Genomic DNA, 19,901 nt, shown 5'->3' on the forward strand with positions numbered 1-19,901 from the left:
TCCCAACTGTATTTTTTTTTTCCTGTGAATAAAAAATTTAATATCTCAAAGTGTAGTATCTGTTCTTACTACATGCTGTACTTATGTTTGTAACTTTGTGATATAAAGTGGAGGATCACTTTTCTGTATTAATTTAATGTAAAATGATCACCCACTTTACAACTAGTCAGTCTCAAAGCCATTCAAGTCATTCTTCAGATCATTCAAGTTGTTTTTGAAGGACTCCAGTTATTTTTTAAGCATTCAAGTCATTCTTAAGGTCATTCAATTCATCCTTCATTCATTGAAGTCATTCTATTTCATTTACTTTTTATTTATTTAAGTCATTTCAGCCCATTTTTCGGTCATTTTAGTTTATCTTTAAGAATTTCATGTCAATCCTACATTCATGCATTCATTCATTACACGAGAGCATGCGACTAATGGCTATCGGCCTTGTCCTTTTTATAGAAATGGATTTAAAAAGCTTTTAAATGTCTATTAAATCTTTCCATCCATAATCCTATAAATCTGTTTTTTGAGTTTTTTTTTTTTTTTGTACATTGATATTCATATTAAAAACCCTTTTTTCTATTTATTTAAAAAGAAAACAACTTTCTTATACATGGGTTGTGGAATTGCATTCACTAGAAAAAAGATCTAGCTAATTTGCATATTCATTTAAACATTCATTTTAATTCCCTATTAGTTTTTTTCAGTCCCATAAGAGATGATCATCTTTAGTTAACTATTATGTTTAATTATATTCATGCAGATATTCTACATGATTTATACTTGCATAATATTTGCATAAAAAGTTTATAGTAAATACAAAACTCTTTCTATATATATATTCATGTTTTAAAAATTTTACCTACCAATTTTGCCTCCATCAGTTTTTGGTCTACAGACATGAAACTTCACATATAAAGTATTTGAACCCATGCGAAACTTTATATTTGGGTTTTAGCCCAGGAAAATCAGTAAAAAGTGAAAATTTAAAATGGAATTTGCCAGGTGAAGGTCGAAGGCCAGCATTATGAATATGCATGCATAACGTAATAGCCTTAATGAATCTTGCTTTCCGAGCTGTTGGAAAACTGCTTCTGTAGTACCAGTATTCAAGAATTCTGGCGAAAGAACTGACCCATTAAATTATCGCCCTATTAGCCTCCTCCCACTTTTTGCCAAAATATTTGAGACCTTAATTAACCATGCTCTAGTCCAGCACCTTACAGATGCTAAACTTCTGACCGACCGTCAATATGGATTTAGACAAGCCCGTTCCACGGCAGACATCCTCACTGTAATCTCTGAACGCATATACCATTCACTGGACAAAGCGGGAGAGGGAAGAGCGGTAGCTCTAGATATATCTAAGGCTTTTGACAGGGTATGGCATGAGGGTCTCCTCAGGAAGATTAGATCTTACGGTATCACTGGTAGAATACTTAACGTAATTAAATCCTTCTTAGATAAGAGAAAAATCCAGGTTGTCCTCGACGGTCGTACATCTAAACAATATGATACAAATGCGGGAGTGCCCCAGGGATCTATCCTGGGACCTCTGCTGTTCCTGATATTCATAAATGACCTCCCCGACAAGATTGCCTCTGAGATGGGGATATATGCTGATGATACCACACTCTATAGCAGGCACGACAGGAAAACAAACGAACATATATCTAAAGTAATGGCAGAAACACTAGAGGATGACCTCCAATCAGTAGTGGAATGGGGACAAAAATGGATGGTCACGTTCAATGCCACCAAGACAAAACTGGTTTCATTCAATAATTACAAGAAACCTTCTCTACCACCTATAGCAATGGCCAACGACTCTTTATCTGAGAGTACGTCTCTCAAGCTCCTTGGCCTAACGTTCACTGGAAACATGAGTTGGAACAGTTACATCGAGGGCATTGCCAGGGCCGCTGCAAGGAAGATGGGCTCTCTCTACCGTGCTAGAAAACTTAACACCCGAAAGTATCCTGTACCTCTATAAGGCCACTATTCGCCCATGTATGGAGTATTGCTGTCATATTTGGGCCGGTGCATCGGCTACTAGTCTCTCGCTCCTTGACAGGGTTCAAAAGAGAGTCGCAAATCTGATAGGCCCTAAACTGGCATCAAAACTTCAGCCTCTGTCCCATCGTCGAAACGTTGCATCCCTCTGCCTGTTCTACAAGTATTATAATGGTGAATGCTCTGAAGAACTGCAAGCACTTGTGCCCCCACGACGTGAACACCCTCGACAGACCCGACAAGCTGCAAAATCCCACCCCCACACTGTAGAGATCCCTAGATGTAAAAGATCCTTCTACTCCAGTAGTTTCTTCCCCAGAACTGCTAGACTTTGGAATTCCATTCCGGGTCACTGCTTCCCCAACTGTACTGACATGCATAAGTTCAAGTGCAACGTGAACCAACATCTCGCTGCCCTAATCCCTACATAGTACCCCAGTAGATGTTTCCCCTGATAGTAGCCCCCTACACCAAAGTGGCAATGTGCCTTGTTTGGGGTGAAAATGTAATAAAAAAAAAATAAAAAAAAAAAAATAGCTATTGGTTCATATTTTAATTTTTAGCCTTGCAGCAAACATGTATCATAGCTCAGTCATTAACGGCAGAGGCAAAAATAAATCATAAGCTAAATGTTTTGGTTTTGAATCTTGGTGGTGGTGCACAAATTTTTTTTTTTAAACTTTAAATCATTACTATATATTGAGTTCAATTTAATATAATAAATACAAAATCTACATTAATCAAAATATCATATTTAAGGATATTTTACGGTCAGGCAATGCCAGCCACCCTGCTAGTTCTATACAGAATGTACATCTCAACCAATCGAATAAATCAAGTAGCACATTCCATTGCACATGCAAAACTGTAGTCATTTTAAATTCAATGGAAGAATTTGGAGTCCAAGTTTAGCCAAATGCTATTCCTTATCTAATTTGCACTCTTCAAAACTTTCCATGCTAATAATTACGCTTGCAATTGATTTCCATTATGCAAGAGTTCTCATAGGAAATTATAAAGAAAGTTTCTTTCCTATGTGACCTGGAATTCATTTATTCAATTCCTATTACTTACGATGAACATAGCTTTGTGCATTCATTTCACTGGTCATGATCGTCCCACTTGTTGTGCCAGTCCAAAGTTGTTGTCCGATCACATTAGTCCTGCAATAAAGGAATTTTCCTGCCAAAACAAAACCACAAGCCTAATTCATAATTAAATGTTTATTTTGTTCGGATATTACAAATCATACTCACCTCCCAAAGGTTAAATAGATTTGAACAACAAAGGTTTTGTCTGACCAGATAGAAACACACAAGTCTCATTGGCACAGTTCTTTAATTAAGAGTCCTCAAGGAATCCAACACTCCTTCTCTCAAGGCCGACTTCGACCACCCTCCGTCTCATCTCCTGGAATCGTTTCACCCTTGACCGATTCTGGCATTTGTTAGTGGTTACCATTCAGTGACCTATTAGTTAACTACTGAAGATAATATTCAGATAGTCTCTATTCAAAGGAGTTTATCTGGATTCTATCCACAAAAATTACTTTTTCCAAGCAAGTCGATTCCAGCATGACTTTCAAGTCAATAAAGTATTCATTTTTTCAAACAAAGAAAATATTTCTTTGGTGGTTGAACTCTAACAAAAGATATCTTCAGTTCCGTGCCGCTCGTCTCTTTTGGCCAAAAATCAATCTCTGCAATGTCTGCCATTCATATTCAGCCAAATTCTACTTAATAATCTCATTTGCACTATTTGTGTATATTTAAAAAGTTTCAATTTTATTTAACTGATAATTGAGCTTGTAATTGCTTACCATTATGCAACAGTTTCCACAGAAAATTTTCAAGAGGCTTTCTTTTATACATGATCCAGGATTAAATTCTTACTATGCATATACTTACAATCTCACAGAACATTAATAGGAATATACTAATAAAATCCTCTTAAATAATTAAGATAGACGCCCCCGCCCAAATGCCCTGGAAATCAAATTTCAATACAAATGCATCATCTACTGCAATTTAATTATGAGTGAACAGATGCACATTTTTTTTTCAATTATGTTTATGTTATTTATTATGTGTAAAAAAAAAAATAATTCTTTTCATTTATTTCATGTAATCCATTATATTTATAAAAATAAATTTTGGTCCTTGTTAAGATTGATTAAAAAAAAGAAAAAAAAAATCTGTATGATGTACGAAAACAAAAATATCAATATTCAAAAAATTTTGTAAATTGATCAATTTTATAAAAAAAATTATTTTTAAGCAACTAATGGGATTAATTTGTAGACATTACAACAAAAATCTTGCAAATTTGAATAACTGTTCAGTTATCTCCCTTCTTTGAGATTATTTTCAAGATAAAAACTAGAGACAGTCAATGCTCTCTTACTCATGGAATTTGATTTCCTTAGTTAAAAATAAAACTACTTGATCAATTTAAATGATTTTTGGAAGACGATATTTTTGTTCTGTCACTGATTTTGTTATATTTTTTTTTTAATATAGGGAAATTCTGGACCAGAACCAAAATTTTTACTTTCATTATTAATGATTTCTATAAATTAGCATATTTATTTTAATTTATTTATATATACAAAAAAAAAAAAAAATTGCCTCCGTGAATAAACATATTTCAATAAAAATAATCAACTTTCAGCTATTCATATGTGTTGATCTCCATTTTCGTCAGGGTCTTCCATTTATTGTGGGCCACTTTCAATGCTGGAGGTTGTTTATCTGGGTAAATGTGCACTTGTACCAAAATTTCTACCATATAATTCTTGAAGATTAAAAATCTCTTACCCATTAAGTAAATCTTTACATGTGCCATTGTTCTTGCATGGACTGGAGATACATTCATCTATGTTCATCTCACAATTTTTGCCTTTGGTACCATTTGGACAGAGACATGTGTAGGCGTTAATACCATCAACACAAGTGCCATTATATTCACACGGTTGATTGATACAATCATCAATGTTGATCTCACACAGGCGGCCTGAAATTGGAAATAAAACAAATTTTAGATCTACATAGGTTCATTTTTATTTTTTTTGGAATTTTTGTGATAAGGATTGATTATGTTATTTGGATTATTTGCACTACTGTTCTCATCTCGGATGTTATTCTCAAAATGTTTCAGCTAATGCAACCTTCAATCTTCTTCAAGTGAATCTTGTCAAACTCAAAAATCTGCATGTTGAACTCTGAAATTCAAATGGAATTTTCAACAAAACTTATTAAACCTGATGCATACATGCATGCATGTAGTGACCCTGCTGTTTTAACATTGTTGGCAACCTTGACTTTTTTACACTTCTAGAGCCATGGTAATCTTGGGAAGACAAGTAAAGACTCTAGTTTTCTATTGCTTTCCATCTTGATTTGGACGTGTATCACCTCCCTTGAGTTAAACGCGCCCGCAGATACCAACCTGAAAATTTCTATGATTCTGTGCAGTACATACAGCACCTAGCCTTCCCAAATGGTCACTCATCTCATTGTGGCTTAACTTTGGTGATCTTGCGAGAACCAATGTGTCAACATGATTGTACCATATATAATGGATAAAAGTGTTAATTAATAATCAGTGCTAAGTGACAATCTTAGAAAGTTGAAGGTTCAATCCCAGTATAAGTAATATTAAGAATACAATTACAAATTACTTACGATTTCTACTTGGTCATGGCTTACAAAATCAAGGCAAGATCCTGCCAGGAATTAAATAAAGGGTTTTATTTGACATTCTATACAGATTCTCAAGTCTGACAGATTCCATAGCTTGACAAAATGGTTCTGAAGAAGGTTTCAGGTTACATCAGGCAGAATTCTTTGAGAATAACATTATCATTGTAGTTTGAATAATTAGATACTGATTCATTTATATCGTAATAGGGAGCCAACTCAACATGCTCAGTGTGACTACAAGTAATACATAGCAGAAATAACAAATTCATGTTATCAAAGTATTTGTAATATTAATCATTTAAAAGATTACTAGGCCACCTAGATATACCATTGTTAGCTCCCTTTCTTACATGAGGCCACATTACATAATACGAATGTCTTTCCATTGAGTGTTCTTATATTTCTTTTAGCATTTTTCTCAGTTATAGCCTGACAACAAAATATTTTTTTTAAAAATGTTTAAAATAAAAAACAAATAGAAATTGTTAAAGAGAGGGACCTTTCACTCCTCAAAAATCAAAACTAAAAATATAATCCATGAAATTGTTAATGAATTTAAACAGTCCTTTCTGCTGTAGTGGTACTCAGGTCTCATAAGATCCATTTTTCAACCACAAATAAAATATGTGAAATAAACTGTTTATTTAAAGAAAAATAACAAATAACAAACAAATCATTTTTTTAGTGTTCAAAAGGTGTGTCTGGATAGAGAGTTCTTGCAAATGTGAAAGTTATTGAAACTGTTCGTTGTTTTGACAAGAAAAAGCAAAGAGTGTCTTGTTTTCTCAGCAAAAAAAAACAGACTTAATTTTTGTGTGTGCTAGGAGAAATAAAGAAAAGGTAAATGTCCTTGCGTGCGGCTGAATATCTGCATCATTCGGCGTGTGTGTGTGTTTGCATGTGCGCATGCATGTGGATAATCATGTTTTGTCGTTAAAGGTTATTCTATTTGCATGACCGCTAAAAGCTTGAAATGAACATAATACTTACCAGTAAAACCTGAAAGACAGTGACACACATATTTGTCTAAAGTTGAAGTCGGGGCACAAGTCGCATTGTTTTTACATTCTTGTACTTTACAATAGTTCCAAACCATTTCACAATTACGACCTGCAACAGAAATGTTGATTCATATTAAATCATCTTTATAAAAGTAAAATTATACAAACATCATAGATCAATATAGGATACATAAATAATGAACCCTGACTAAATGGTAAACATCAACGAAATGTAGGCTCTACATATGTATTGAGTACTTTTGAAAATATTTTTTTTTTGTTTAGTTCAATACATCTGAACTTGATAGACATATATAAAGTTAGTTATATTTATATTAGAAGTGCGAGTTCGATTAGAGAGGCATTAATTTGAATAAAATATGCATCAGGTGTGCTTGAAAGCCAAATCACAATGCAATATTACAAAAAGAAACATATTTTACTGTTTGAAATTTATAATTTAAATATATTTTGGAGTCAAACTCCATCCTCAGTATTTTGTACATTTTTTTCTTTTTCTTTCTTGCCATAGTGAAAAGTCAATTAGTAAAAATCTGCACATTGTCTTTCTGCAATTGTATTTTGAAATGCCAGAACGGTGCATTGACTACACAAAATTAACGTCAGCAATATAAGTTCCATTATAGAGACACTGATTTAAGTTGAATAAAATAAAATATGCATCAGGTGCGCTTGAAAGCCAAATCACAATGCAATATTATGAAAATAAATATTTTACTTGTTTGAAATTTATAATTTAAATATATATCGGAGTCAAATTCCATCCTCAGTATTTTGTACATCTTTTTTTTCCTTTCAAATTAAATCAACGCCTCTATAACGAAACTCACACTCCTGATGTTAATCTCGTGCAGCCAACACACTGTTCTGGCATTTCAAAATCCAACCGCCAAGAGACAACGTGCAGATCTTTACTGACTTTTCTTCCTCCAACTTTACAACATGGCAAGAAAAAACAAAAGAAAAAAAAAGATGTATAAAATGCTGACTCGAAAATATATTTAAATTATAAATTTCAAACAAGTAAAATATTTGTGTTCATAACATTATGTTGTGATTTGGCTTTCAAGCACATCTGATGCATGTTTTATTTTATTTTATACTAGCCTGAGTGCCCGGCGTTGCCCGGGTGTTTGTAGGAGTGTGTTGAGCAAAAAAAATAAATAAATAAGTGGTAGTAGGCAGGCTCGAACCCGTGATGCGAAGGCAGAAAAGAAAGTGAAAGAAAATCTGACGTCTTACCGCTATTTCATGACATAACCAGAAGTGTAAAGCGTTCAAATTAAACGTAGTCAATCAAAAGCAACAGGTGGCGTTGTTTTTAAACCTCCCACAAAAGCAACTTAGACACAAGGTAATTTTAAATGTGGGGGAAAAAAACCAGTTCCTCCAGTATCCAAATAAATAGTAATTGTCTCAATATGAAGGGTTTCCCCTACAATGACCAAGGACCAATTACAGAACAGATACTATCCAGCCCGAAGGCCAGGCAGTTGCGTTCCAATAGCTTTGCTTTATTTATATGAAAAATACAAACAAACACTCGAGATGACAGCATGGTGGGAATTTTGTTTAACTCGATCAAAAAAAAAAAAAAGAGACGATGTCCGTTTGCGAATCCGAGATATTACGATCTGGAAAGTATGCAAAAACTTCTTGCAGAACCGACGCGAGAAGCCCGATGCAAAAATTTTGTGGGCAAACACACAAACGCTCGCGCCCATTTTGCCTTTTATATATTAGATTTATATATTTGTATGTTCAGGATTCATTCCCAAACTTAATGATAATTATGAATTTTAGAACATAGCTGCTAGGTGTAAGGGTGAATAATATAATGTTGGGCTGTATTTAGTTTGATTTACTTTTATGTGATAAACAACAAAAGAGTGAAAACTCGTTGCGAAAATTCAGATACTCCCGATTTTATTAACATAGCATTTTTAAGAAATCAATAAATATTCACTCAAAACTAAGGCAATAATATTGGAACAATCTTCCATTTGAAAATTCAATTATTTTAGATTTGCATTGAATTTGATCCATAGTCATTCGACACTAGTTAAAGCAAGACTAGATTACCTGCAGTTCAATCTCTTAAGACCTTTTAAGCTAAAATTTTTAAACATTTCTTTTAAATGAAAATCATATAAATTTTGATTAAAATTAGAATAAATACCTAGACATAAGCTTTATTAGTATTAAATCTAGATTTTAATTTTAAATGAACAGAAAAGTGGTTCAAAACCGTTTTGTTCAAGAAATTAATTTTACTTATCAGATGTGTATTTGTAGCGAGCTGCTACTACTACGAGACTAGGCTGTATTCTCACCTTAGTTCTCTCTTTCTCCCTACTCTTTTCTCTTTTCCTTCCTTTCTTCTTATACGTCATCAGAGGTTCCAGCCAATGAAAAGCGAGAACGGTTTATGTGGGACATTGGAGTGAAGGAAACGTCCTTACTGCCACGGCGACTAGAGACAGAACACACGCCTCACTCCTCAGCTCCCGTTAGGTAGCTAAGAGGAGCATTGAACATTAATACAGACTTTACAAAATGCACTGTCTTTCTTTGTAACCAGAGTTTTGGGAAAACACACATATATATTGGATATATAAAACCTCATGAATTCATAACGAAGTCGCGTTACACGTCCTCATTTTTATAAGACAATGTCTTCTTTTACCAGTATTTCTTTCTATTTCAGCGCTCCAGTTCTCCCTGTTATCGGAGGCGCCCCGAAGTGGGAGCCCACCGAAATGGTGACCTCTAATTAGTACCCCTGTTAATGTATGGTAATAATACCATATATTCATATATAGTAGAAAAATGTTTTTTCAATAATATTTCACCTTTTATTTATACCAATCCTTAATTTATAAAACTCATTGTAATTTCAGAGCATATAACAAATAAATGACAAGAGTCTATATTCTAAGTTTCATGATATTGACCATCTTACAATTTATTCCTTTAAGTACATTGACATGATTTGTGAATTGTGAGTGTCAACTTACTTAAGAGAATAAATTGCAAGATGGTCAACATCATGAAACTTAGAATATAGACATTTCCCCAAAACCTCTGTCCTTGACGGGGGGGGGGGAGACTAAAACTTGCTTCTATGGTTTCAAATGATCTGAAATAACAGCAAGGGGAGACTTGATTCCAAATATTTCTCATATGTTATATCTCTCCTCTTTTGGAAATGGGGTACAATTATAAATATCTCTAGTATCAAATAATCCTTATACACTGAAATTTATTTTATCTATGAAAACCAAAGAGTGGAGGTATAACATGAGAAATATTTGAAATCAAGTCTTCCCTTGCTGTTATTTCAGATCATTTGAAACCATAACAGCAAGTTTTAGTGTCCCTTCCATCAAGGGTAGAGGTTTTGGGGAAATGTCAGATATTTTGTTATTCATATGCAAAATTATGCAAAGAAATGACTGATTGAAACATTTTATGGCTGTAAAAAAAGTATCAAAAATAGGCTCTGGATGATCCCCTTAACGTGTGACCTTAAGTGCAAATGTCACATAGCTCACTACACAATTCAGGTCATTACCTTTCCAATGAGTCTTCATTTATTAAATTCTGATCAATAGTCACTGAAATTTCGAACTTATAAAAAAGGTGACAGATATATATAGATATATATATATATATACATACACGCACACACACTTGTAGCCAAATTGAATATTGAAATTTCATATCTTTGGTTCTATGAGATGAAACTACATGAAAATTTGAAGATTATAATAGTATTCTATGGTAAAAATTTTATGACAATTAGTAAAAAAGAACCTATATTTTCAAGCCAATAAAATATGCCTAAATTTTCCTACATTATATATATATATATATATATATATATATATATATATATATATATAGTGCCCTGGCAGGCTAGGTTCAGTTTTTCTGCTTTGGGATGAATTTTGCTTAAGGTTTTTCTTTGCTTGGTTGTCTCCCCTGTGACCTTGCCAGGCCACTAATATGCATTAATGATTACATAAGTATGAAACTCTAGTGTCTGTAGGTATTAAAATAAAGTAGCAAGTCATTATTTAAGCAGGTTTGGTGTAATATGACAGTGTTTTAGCTTTTTATTTTCTTGGTTATGTTCTTGAGGTGGAAAGCAATTTTCTGGTTTCAGTTAGTAGATTCCATGTTGTTTTTTAGTTTTTATTTATATGCTTTTATCATCATCATGATCATCATCGAGATCTAGATATTTTGGAAAGAGGTTTTGTTCTTTCGTATGATGGTATTTATTTTGTGTTTTTTTTCATATGACCTGGACAGAATAGAAAAGGAGTGTGGTGGAGTCTTATTTTTTAGTTGTATGCATAAATTTGTTTAGTTATGTTTATTCATTGTTTTTAATTGTGGAATACATTTAATACAAGGTGCCTTCAATAAGTTTCCAGACTTTTTTTTGTGTTGGCACTTTTATTAATAGTACACATATGAAACTCTAGTCTCCTTCAAAGTAATCTCCTCCAACTGCAATGCCCCATAGAAATCCTTGTGTGAGCGTGTCAATGACCCTTGTCACAGCCTCTTTCATCTCAATTGTCTCATAATGATAGCTGCTAAGGGTTTCCTTGTGCTTAAGGAACAACCAAAAGTCATAGGGAGCAAGGTCTGGACTATAGGGAGAGTGAGGAACTGTTTTGATGTCCATCTTTATCAAATAGTTTGTGACAAGGATGGAGTTGTGGACTGGTGCAAATCTTCTGCATCTTCAGTTCTTTGTGAATAATTGTACGTACATTTCCCACACTGCCATTAACTTTGCATTATTGTTTCTGTAGACACACGGTGGTCCTTATCCATGAAATTTTTTATTTGACCCAAACAACTCTGGTGTGCCGACTTTCTTACTTCTCCTACACCTGTCATCAACCCTCACAGACTCCCTGCCTTTCTTGAATTTCTTATGCCACACAAAAACTGATGCTCGATTCATGCAAGATGGTCTAAAAGCAGTTCAAAGCATTCTATACATTTCTGTGGCATGTTTTCCAAGTTAAAATGAGAATCTTAAAGCGTCTTCACATTCAGATTGCATTTTGGAAATTCACAAATTGTGACAATTAGGCTTAAGTAGGATGTATTGCAATTCCTGTTGCAGCCGTTCATTTGAACCCATAATCATGAAAATTAGTCAGCCATCTCATAAGATGTACAGCAATAACATACTGAATATTCAGGAGTCTACAACAATTTTAAATGTCTGTACAAAAAAGTCGGGAAACTTATTGAAGACACCTCATATCTTAGTCTTAGCATTAAATACTCTTTAATTATTTTCTTTTAATATTTTTAACAAGTATTGCTACAAATAATTTTAGTCTTTGTATGAAGTTATTTTCACACAGAATTTTAATATTAGTTGTTTGTAATTTCCTTATTTCGGCTGCACGAGATCATGTGGCATTGCACAGCACTGTATATATTCTTATCTCTACAATAATGTATATTTAATAAATGTTTTCAAGTAAATAGTGCTTCTTTTTCTTTTCATGTGAGAAAATGTGTGGCACCGAGAAAAAAAAAAATAGCAAGGCAGACAACCCTTGCTGCCTGAAATGAATTTGGCAAATAAAAAGTCAACAGTTGCTCTTTGTTTCTTTAGATAATCAGAAATGATAATTTATATATTAAAAATTGAATTACTGACCAAATTCTGATTATATATATATATATATATATATATACACACACACACACACACACACAAAGAAATAAGAAAGATAAGAAATAATTGATGACAGTTCTAAGTTAAACTTCATTTGATCATCCAATCAATAAAGCAAAAAACTTTTCACAGTATGGTACTTTAAAGCTAATGCCTCTTATCAAAAGAGAACAGAAAGATTATATATATATATATATATATATATATATATATATATGGTGCAAACACTGGTACAGTAGGATTTAAAAAATTTTTTTTATCCAAGTGATAAATTCTTACCTCCATAATAATAACCACCATCTTTTCCAGAGTTGTCGCAATGACAAAGAAAGTCACCCAGAAGATTCTTACAAGAACCACCATTCAGACAGATTCCATGGTTATTGATTCTAATATCACACTCGTTGATATCATGCTCACAGTTTGTGCCGTTGAATCCAGTCGGGAAACTCAGAGGTGGATCGTTGTCAATTGTGGCTATTTCATATTTGCACTTGCACAAGTAGCCGCCATCTTTGTCGACACAAGTGCCACCATTCTTGCAAGGGGAGTCGTTGCATTCATTTATGTCGACTGAGCAGTTTGCACCAGTCTTTCCTGGAAATAAATAACAAATGTTTATTATTATTATTAGCATGGCTACCCGATGTTGCCCAGTAAGATGTAAAACAAAATAGAAGAGTAAAAACACATATGTGATATCTTTCCCACTTCATCCACTCATTGTTCTCTACCTATTCCCTAGTCAAGTATTTTTCCTCCTACTCTGAGGACAGAACAGATAGGCCACTGTCATCCTAACCTGAAGGTGAAGAAAGTGTGTAATCAAATAAAACTGGACTCTTGTCGACATTCAAACGACATAAATTCCAATCCATTCAGTCCGGTCCTCCAAACTCGACTGTCGCCATCTTGATTTCAGGTGTTTTATTACATCATGTTGATGTGTAGCCTCATTTTGGTGTGTAGCCTCATTTTGGTGTGTAGCCTCATTACGATGCAAATTACTGCATATCAAACTACAAATGTATTTTAGAGTTTCACAACAAAGAAAAAAGTCTATCTCTAGTGCCAGAAATGAATATATCAGCTTTGTTAGGAGTGCGTTGAATGTTTTCTTTTAACTAAAGACACACACACTGCCTTTTATATAACAGACTAGCCTGGGTGCCTGGCTTTGCCCGGGTGTTTGGAGGTACGTGTTGTGCAAAAAAGTGGCAGTAGGCAGGCAGGCTCGAACTCGTACTGCGAAGGAGGAAAAGAACATGAAAAAAAAAGTGATGTCTTTGTTGCGTCCATCGTCAAATCGAAAGTGAAAAAGGCTAGTCAATCGAAAAGGCTAATTAAATTAAGGCTAGTCAATCGAAAAGAGGGGATGACTTTCAAAAATATCTGCAAAAAAAGTGACCCCTTTCCTGTAGAAAAGTGCCCAGTGAAGGAATTAATGTTTTTGGCCAATTTTTCAATATTTGCCATCTGAAGGGTCGAGCTTCAAAACGATACTGATCTTGTGAAAATCAGTTGCCTCTGTCGAAAGTTTTAGGCAGACATACAAACATACATACATTTAAAAAGACAGGAGAGATTTCTATTATAGACCAACAGGGGTACCCGGCATTGCCCGGGTGTTTGTAAGGGTGTGTGTAAAAAAAAACTTGTTTAAAAAATCGGAAAAAATTTTTTTTAAGTTTTGATAGGTGGGTAGGATCGAATTCGGAATTTTGAGGCGAAAAACTTGATAACTTACCACCCACCCACGAAAGGAAAGTAACTAAAAACAATTTTATTTTAACGTTTATAAACGCACAAGTAGCAGGTGCGCGGCGAATTTAATTAGGTCAAAGGAAATTAAATTCCGCACTTAATTTTAACTGCGGGGTAGTTCTTTTGGGTTTGTTTTTTACTCAACTTTGTTTGGTTTTATTTCCCCAACATGTTGGGGAAAACCAGCTCCCCCTTTATTAGGAGAGTGTCCAAATGAAAGCAATTGTCTGATATGACAGTTTTCACAGACATTGACCAAACATCCATTGCTTTCTGGACGCTCCCGGCCCGTAGGTCAAAGACTTTTCCTTAGTTTCACATTAGTTTCACTTTTAAACGAAAAAGCCCAAGCAACACGAAATAGCAATAATTTTGTAAAAGTCAACGTAAATAAATCTAGATGCAACGCGTGTCCGCAATTCATACCTATTATGATCAACATGGTATATAAGAAGTTCTAAGCAATAGTAACCCCACCCACACCCGAGAAGCCCGGCGAAAAAAGCCTTTGTTGGACATACAAAGGCTCATGTGCCCGTTTTGCCTTTTATATATATATATATATATATATATATATATTAGCTTAGCTATCTGGTGATACCTGAGAGTACATGGACAACAAAATAAAAGTTAAAGTGTAGGTAACATCGTTCTTTTAAAACCTCTATCTCTTGCTCCCCTCTAATTAAAAATGTCAACACCTCATAATTTTACTCTATTTCCCAACTAATTTTGTTACAATTAGCTCCAAAAGAATGAAGATCATTAGAAAAGTGCCTATATTCTGCCTGAGAAAATGCTGAAAAAGAAAATATCAACTTTGTGGGCGTGTTTTGTGTAGTTTTTGACTTTTTCTTAAATGATTTATCTTAAAGAGTTGGGCAAAAGAAACACGAATTCCATAACTGAAAATTTGAATATATCTCCAATTTTGACAAAAATAACGGACATAAGGATCTCGCTTTCATTTTGATACAACCATATAAGTACAGTGAGGATTTCCATTATTTTCGTCAAAATTGGAAACACATTCAGATTTTCATCATTACGGAATTCACGGTTCTTTCGACCAACTCTTTAAGAACCATTTAAGGATTTCGCTTTTATTTTAATACAATCATAATTACAATGAGAATCTTATTTTGAATCAAAAACAAGATATGTAATAAGAGTAAAAAACTTGGCCACAAAGCGGCATACTATAGAAACAAAAGAAATAGTAGAACCAATGTCAGGCAAGTTTCATGAAATGAAAAAGCAGATAAGAATCTATGAATATATGTTGAGGTCAACATCCTAAATAAAACAGTTAAACTGCAACTAGATTTTGGTCTGAACTTCATTATTGATCCATACATGAAAATTAGAAAAAACAATAATAAGAAAAAACAATGATAAAAAAAAACATACAGGACAGTTTGTGCAGTAACAAGAGACAAAATCAAATTTAAAGCCAAGTTAACACTACCTGTAACACTAAATGGCATCACAAAATAATTTAAGTTTTCATCTATTAAAATTCTGAAAACTTATTTGGAATCGATTGGATAGAGTATTTTATTTTGTGTGCCGAAAATAATGCAAAACATGATTTATACAAGCGACGGCACTTCTGTCTATCCTGTTGGGTGACGGAATCAAGTAAGGAAAAAAGCGACTATCCTGTTGGGTGACGGAATCAAGTAAGGAAAAATATGACAAAGCATCTCCCAATTCATCATCGTCAATAGGAAAGTCAAGTAAAACCCAGATTCTCTTAGTAACTCATCTATTAAGAGCCTGCGATTTGAAATCTCAAAAGGCACTGAACTCATTAGCAGAGTCTTGTCTCCTATGCTTAACGGCAGAAGTTTTACAGATTCTAAAACCTCCAGAACTTGAAAGAGAAAGTTCTCAGTCAAATTACATATGATAACTGCTAAATGTAAAAGAGTATCTTTGAGCCACAACTTAGTCCGGAGCAATTTGATTGAACTTCATCCCTGTAAGTAAAGGTGCTATACCTGTTAAGAAAGGTGTTACACTTACCAGAAGTGGCACTACTGGTCAAAAGTCATTGTCAAAGAGAAATTCTATAGCCTATTCTATAGCGTCAGAGGTTACATCAGAAAAGTCTGCATCCAAAGCTACACACAAGACTAGTTCTCGCCTAATTTTAATGAAACACACTCTCAAAGTCACTTCTCAAAATACTCCTAAATTAATTTTAAGGAAACCTTTCAAAATTCACCGGAAAGTCTAGTGCCTAATGCTGAACCATAATACACAATCATTTGGGTTACCAGGAAAAACCATGTTTGCCAAAAAAGTGAGATTTGTGTTTGACAAATTAATTCAAAAAAGTTTTCAAAAGAATATGCCATACTGGGAGGAGGGCATATCATTAGGAGGTTCAGTGAGATGGTATACATAATCCAAGACAAACCCATAAGAGACGTCAATTAATTAAAAAAAGCAGCATGAAAGGATACTATGAATACTCAGGATGAAATGAAAGAAACCAAGATCATCTATGACACATTTAACCTTGAGCCCCCTCAAAATATGCCTTAACAAAAGTCAAGAAATAGGAAATTTACCAAGCCCCTAAAAATTAATCCCCAAAAGAAAAGATATTAAAGGGAAATAAATCTTTCTACAGAGTAAAAGGCTTGGGAGAGGGGTGTTGGGAGACATGTCTGCAAATGGTTTAAAAGTGAATAACAGAGTCAGGGGAAGTGCGAGAGAAAATACTCTCAGCCACAGTTATCCACGTACTACGTTTTACTACAAATATAATATCCTATTTGATATTTGTACCCATGTTATTGTTCCTTAACTATCAGCAATAAAATTATCCCTCAGCTCCATTTTTATCACTTCCATGTTTTCCTTGCCCAGTTTACATGATCTACTAAAAGCAGAATCTATTTTTTTTTAAACAATGCATATGACAACAAGCAAAAATCAAATTCAATATTAACTTTCAACCTAAACTGAACCTACTACCTCAATTGTTCTTCATCTGGACAGCTTTAAGAAATTGACTTCTGAAGTAACCTATCTCTGGCCAGGTCTTTATCCCTCGAGTTCATTTTATCACTTCCTCCCATGTTTTTCTTTACCTTCCCATGAGCTGAACCTGTTACTCCAACTGTTCTACATCTACTAACCAACCCTCTACTAGTGTAAACCATTTGTTTGGTTTAAGAAATGATAATGAGACACTTCTTCATGGTATGTTGCGTACAAAAATAGATGAAAAAAAAAAAGTGTTTCAGCTTACCTTTTGGACATGCACATTCATAGTCATTGATGTAGTCGTAGCATATCTTGCCATCCGTACAAGTAACGTTAACGCAATCATTTATGTTCTCTTCACAGTTGACACCACGGAAACCAGTAACGCAGTCACAAGAGTAGACGTGACTTCTCAAACGGGAAGTACAGTTGCCATTATTCCGACATGGAGCAAAATAGCAGGCATTATAGACCTGAGTACAGTTCACACCCATCCAATCAGAGGTACAGTTACAACGGTAGCCATTCACAAGATCTATGCAAGTACCTTGGTTATGGCATGGAGAATTCTGGCAATCATCGATGTTAATTGAACAATTCTTGCCTATGAAAAGATTTTTTTTAAAAAATCAAAAATAATGTTTAGTAATATTTCAAATCATGCAAGTTATTTTATGACAAAGTAGAATTTTTGAGGTGTGCTTTTTTTTGTTGTTGTTTTATGGTATATTATATATCTAAAAATGTACATATCTGAATACATACAGGATGATGCTTTATTTAACCGTTTCAACATTTTTTTTCACCACTTTGTTTAAGCATTCTTATTACTAAACTAGATACTGGGGTATATATATATATATATATAAATAAAGAAAATTAAAAGAAAAAAAGTTTTTTTTAAATATTTTTTCAAAAAATGGTATTTAATAAATATTTTTTAAAAAAAGATAGCATTTAATAAATATTTTGCTGTTTCGGCATTAAAATTGAATATAAAAGTGCATTTGAAGTAAAAACACTTAATTATGCATCATGTCGAAATTAGTAAAAATTCCAAGAATTATTAAGAAAAGAAATGATCGAATAGAAAAATAATTACAAACAAAAATACAATTTATCGAATAATGCACTTTAGTCTATTCTGTATAACAAACTGACTTACCTTAACGTTTGTTATTTCAAATTACAAACAGTCGCATCTACACTTTTTTTGTAAAAAAACAGTTCTAGCATATTTTTTACTTCATCCTTTTTCAAATTTCTCCTAATTTCGACATGACATGTAATTACATAATAGTGTTTTTATTTAAAATGCATTTTTATTTTTTAAATATTCAATTATAATGGACAAGAACTAATATTTTTTACCTGTGTATCCAGGAGTACAAGAGCAATTATAATCATTTGATAAGTTGGTACAATTGGCGCCGTGATGGCAAGGTTTTAAAGAACACTCATCAAAATCTTGGTCACATCGTTCTCCAGTCCAGCCCTGAACACAATCACATTTGAAGCCTTGCACCTGGTGAAAAGAAAAACATTAATAAATTAATGAAAATCTATTTCAAATAACAATCCATCAAATAAACTTTCACGAGAAATATTCATCTAGCTCAAAACACTATCAATAATCCCCCCCCCCAACGGTTTATCTATGCCAAAACTTGAACGTAGATTCCATGAACAAAGCTTCTTCTTAGAAGTGCAAACCTGCGGAACTGTCTTCCATTTGCCTGCTTTCCAGCTGACTATAATATGGTCATCTTCAAGTCCAACATAAACAAGTTCTTGATGAGCCGTTCCTCTTAAGTAATCCAACTTACCAAATTTCCACCTTAACGATTACTATGATATTGTCCCATTGACTACTGTACCCTTTAACCCTTATCCTCGAGTGGCCTCTGGGCCTTGATAAGTAGTGACTGCTATGTAAAAAAAAAAAAAAAAATGAATGAAAATTAAACCCTGCAAAGATTTTTTTAAATCTCACTATAAAATTCTGTAATTTAATGTGTTTTTCCCCCCTTTCCTTTGCCTCTCTCTCACTTACAAGTTCTCCCTATCCCCTCTTTTTTTTTCTATACTTCTCTCACTCCACCTCTAAATTATCCCCCCTTTCCTTTTCCTTGTCTCTTTCCCTCCTCACTTTTTTTTTTTTAAATTTGTTAAATTTAGCCAGTCAAACAATAAACTCCAACTCCTGTCATTTAATCAGGTTCTTTTGAATTGAAACAAATTTATGATTATTATTTGTGTTTTCTTTTAATTTGTTATTTATGCTCTGCTATGTATGGAGTTCTTTCACTTGAGATTTCCTGCAGGAACTGCTCTATCCTTTATGGATTAACATATGTGAGGTGTCTTCAATAAGTTTCCAGACTTTTTGCATAGGCATTTAAAATTATTGTAGACTCTTGAAAACTTAGTATATTGTTGCTATACATCTTATGAGATGACTGACCAATTTTTATAACTTAATGTTCAAATTAACAGCTACAGCAGGAATTGAAATACACTCTACTAAAGTCTGATTGTCACAGCTGGTGAATTTCAAAAATGCAATCTGAATGTGAGGACACTTTAAAAGAACGATATGCAATCAAATTCTGTTTTCTTGGATAAAAAGCCACAGAAACATATGGAATGCTTCAGACTGCTTTTGGGCGATCTTGCATGAATCTAGCATCAGTT

General features: G+C 33.6%; 1 protein-coding gene across 2 annotated transcripts in view; it reads right to left on the reverse strand.

Annotated features, from left to right (window-relative positions):
* The window catches only part of LOC145254854 (protein crumbs-like), a 402,139-nt gene that overhangs the window by 161,417 nt on the left and 220,821 nt on the right, over positions 1–19,901 (reverse strand). For both annotated transcript variants that reach the window (XM_080113704.1, XM_080113705.1), the window contains 5 exons: positions 18,579–18,732; positions 17,473–17,811; positions 12,723–13,040; positions 6,696–6,815; positions 4,821–5,016 (listed from right to left, as the gene is read on the reverse strand). In XM_080113704.1, the coding sequence (XP_079969830.1) occupies positions 4,821–5,016; positions 6,696–6,815; positions 12,723–13,040; positions 17,473–17,811; positions 18,579–18,732 (1,127 nt within the window). The remainder of the gene's footprint in view (positions 1–4,820; positions 5,017–6,695; positions 6,816–12,722; positions 13,041–17,472; positions 17,812–18,578; positions 18,733–19,901) is intronic.

Source organism: Euprymna scolopes, chromosome 30, assembly GCF_053919585.1.
Source record: "Euprymna scolopes isolate OS-2025 chromosome 30, ASM5391958v1, whole genome shotgun sequence".
Lineage (NCBI taxonomy): Eukaryota > Metazoa > Mollusca > Cephalopoda > Sepiida > Sepiolidae > Euprymna > Euprymna scolopes.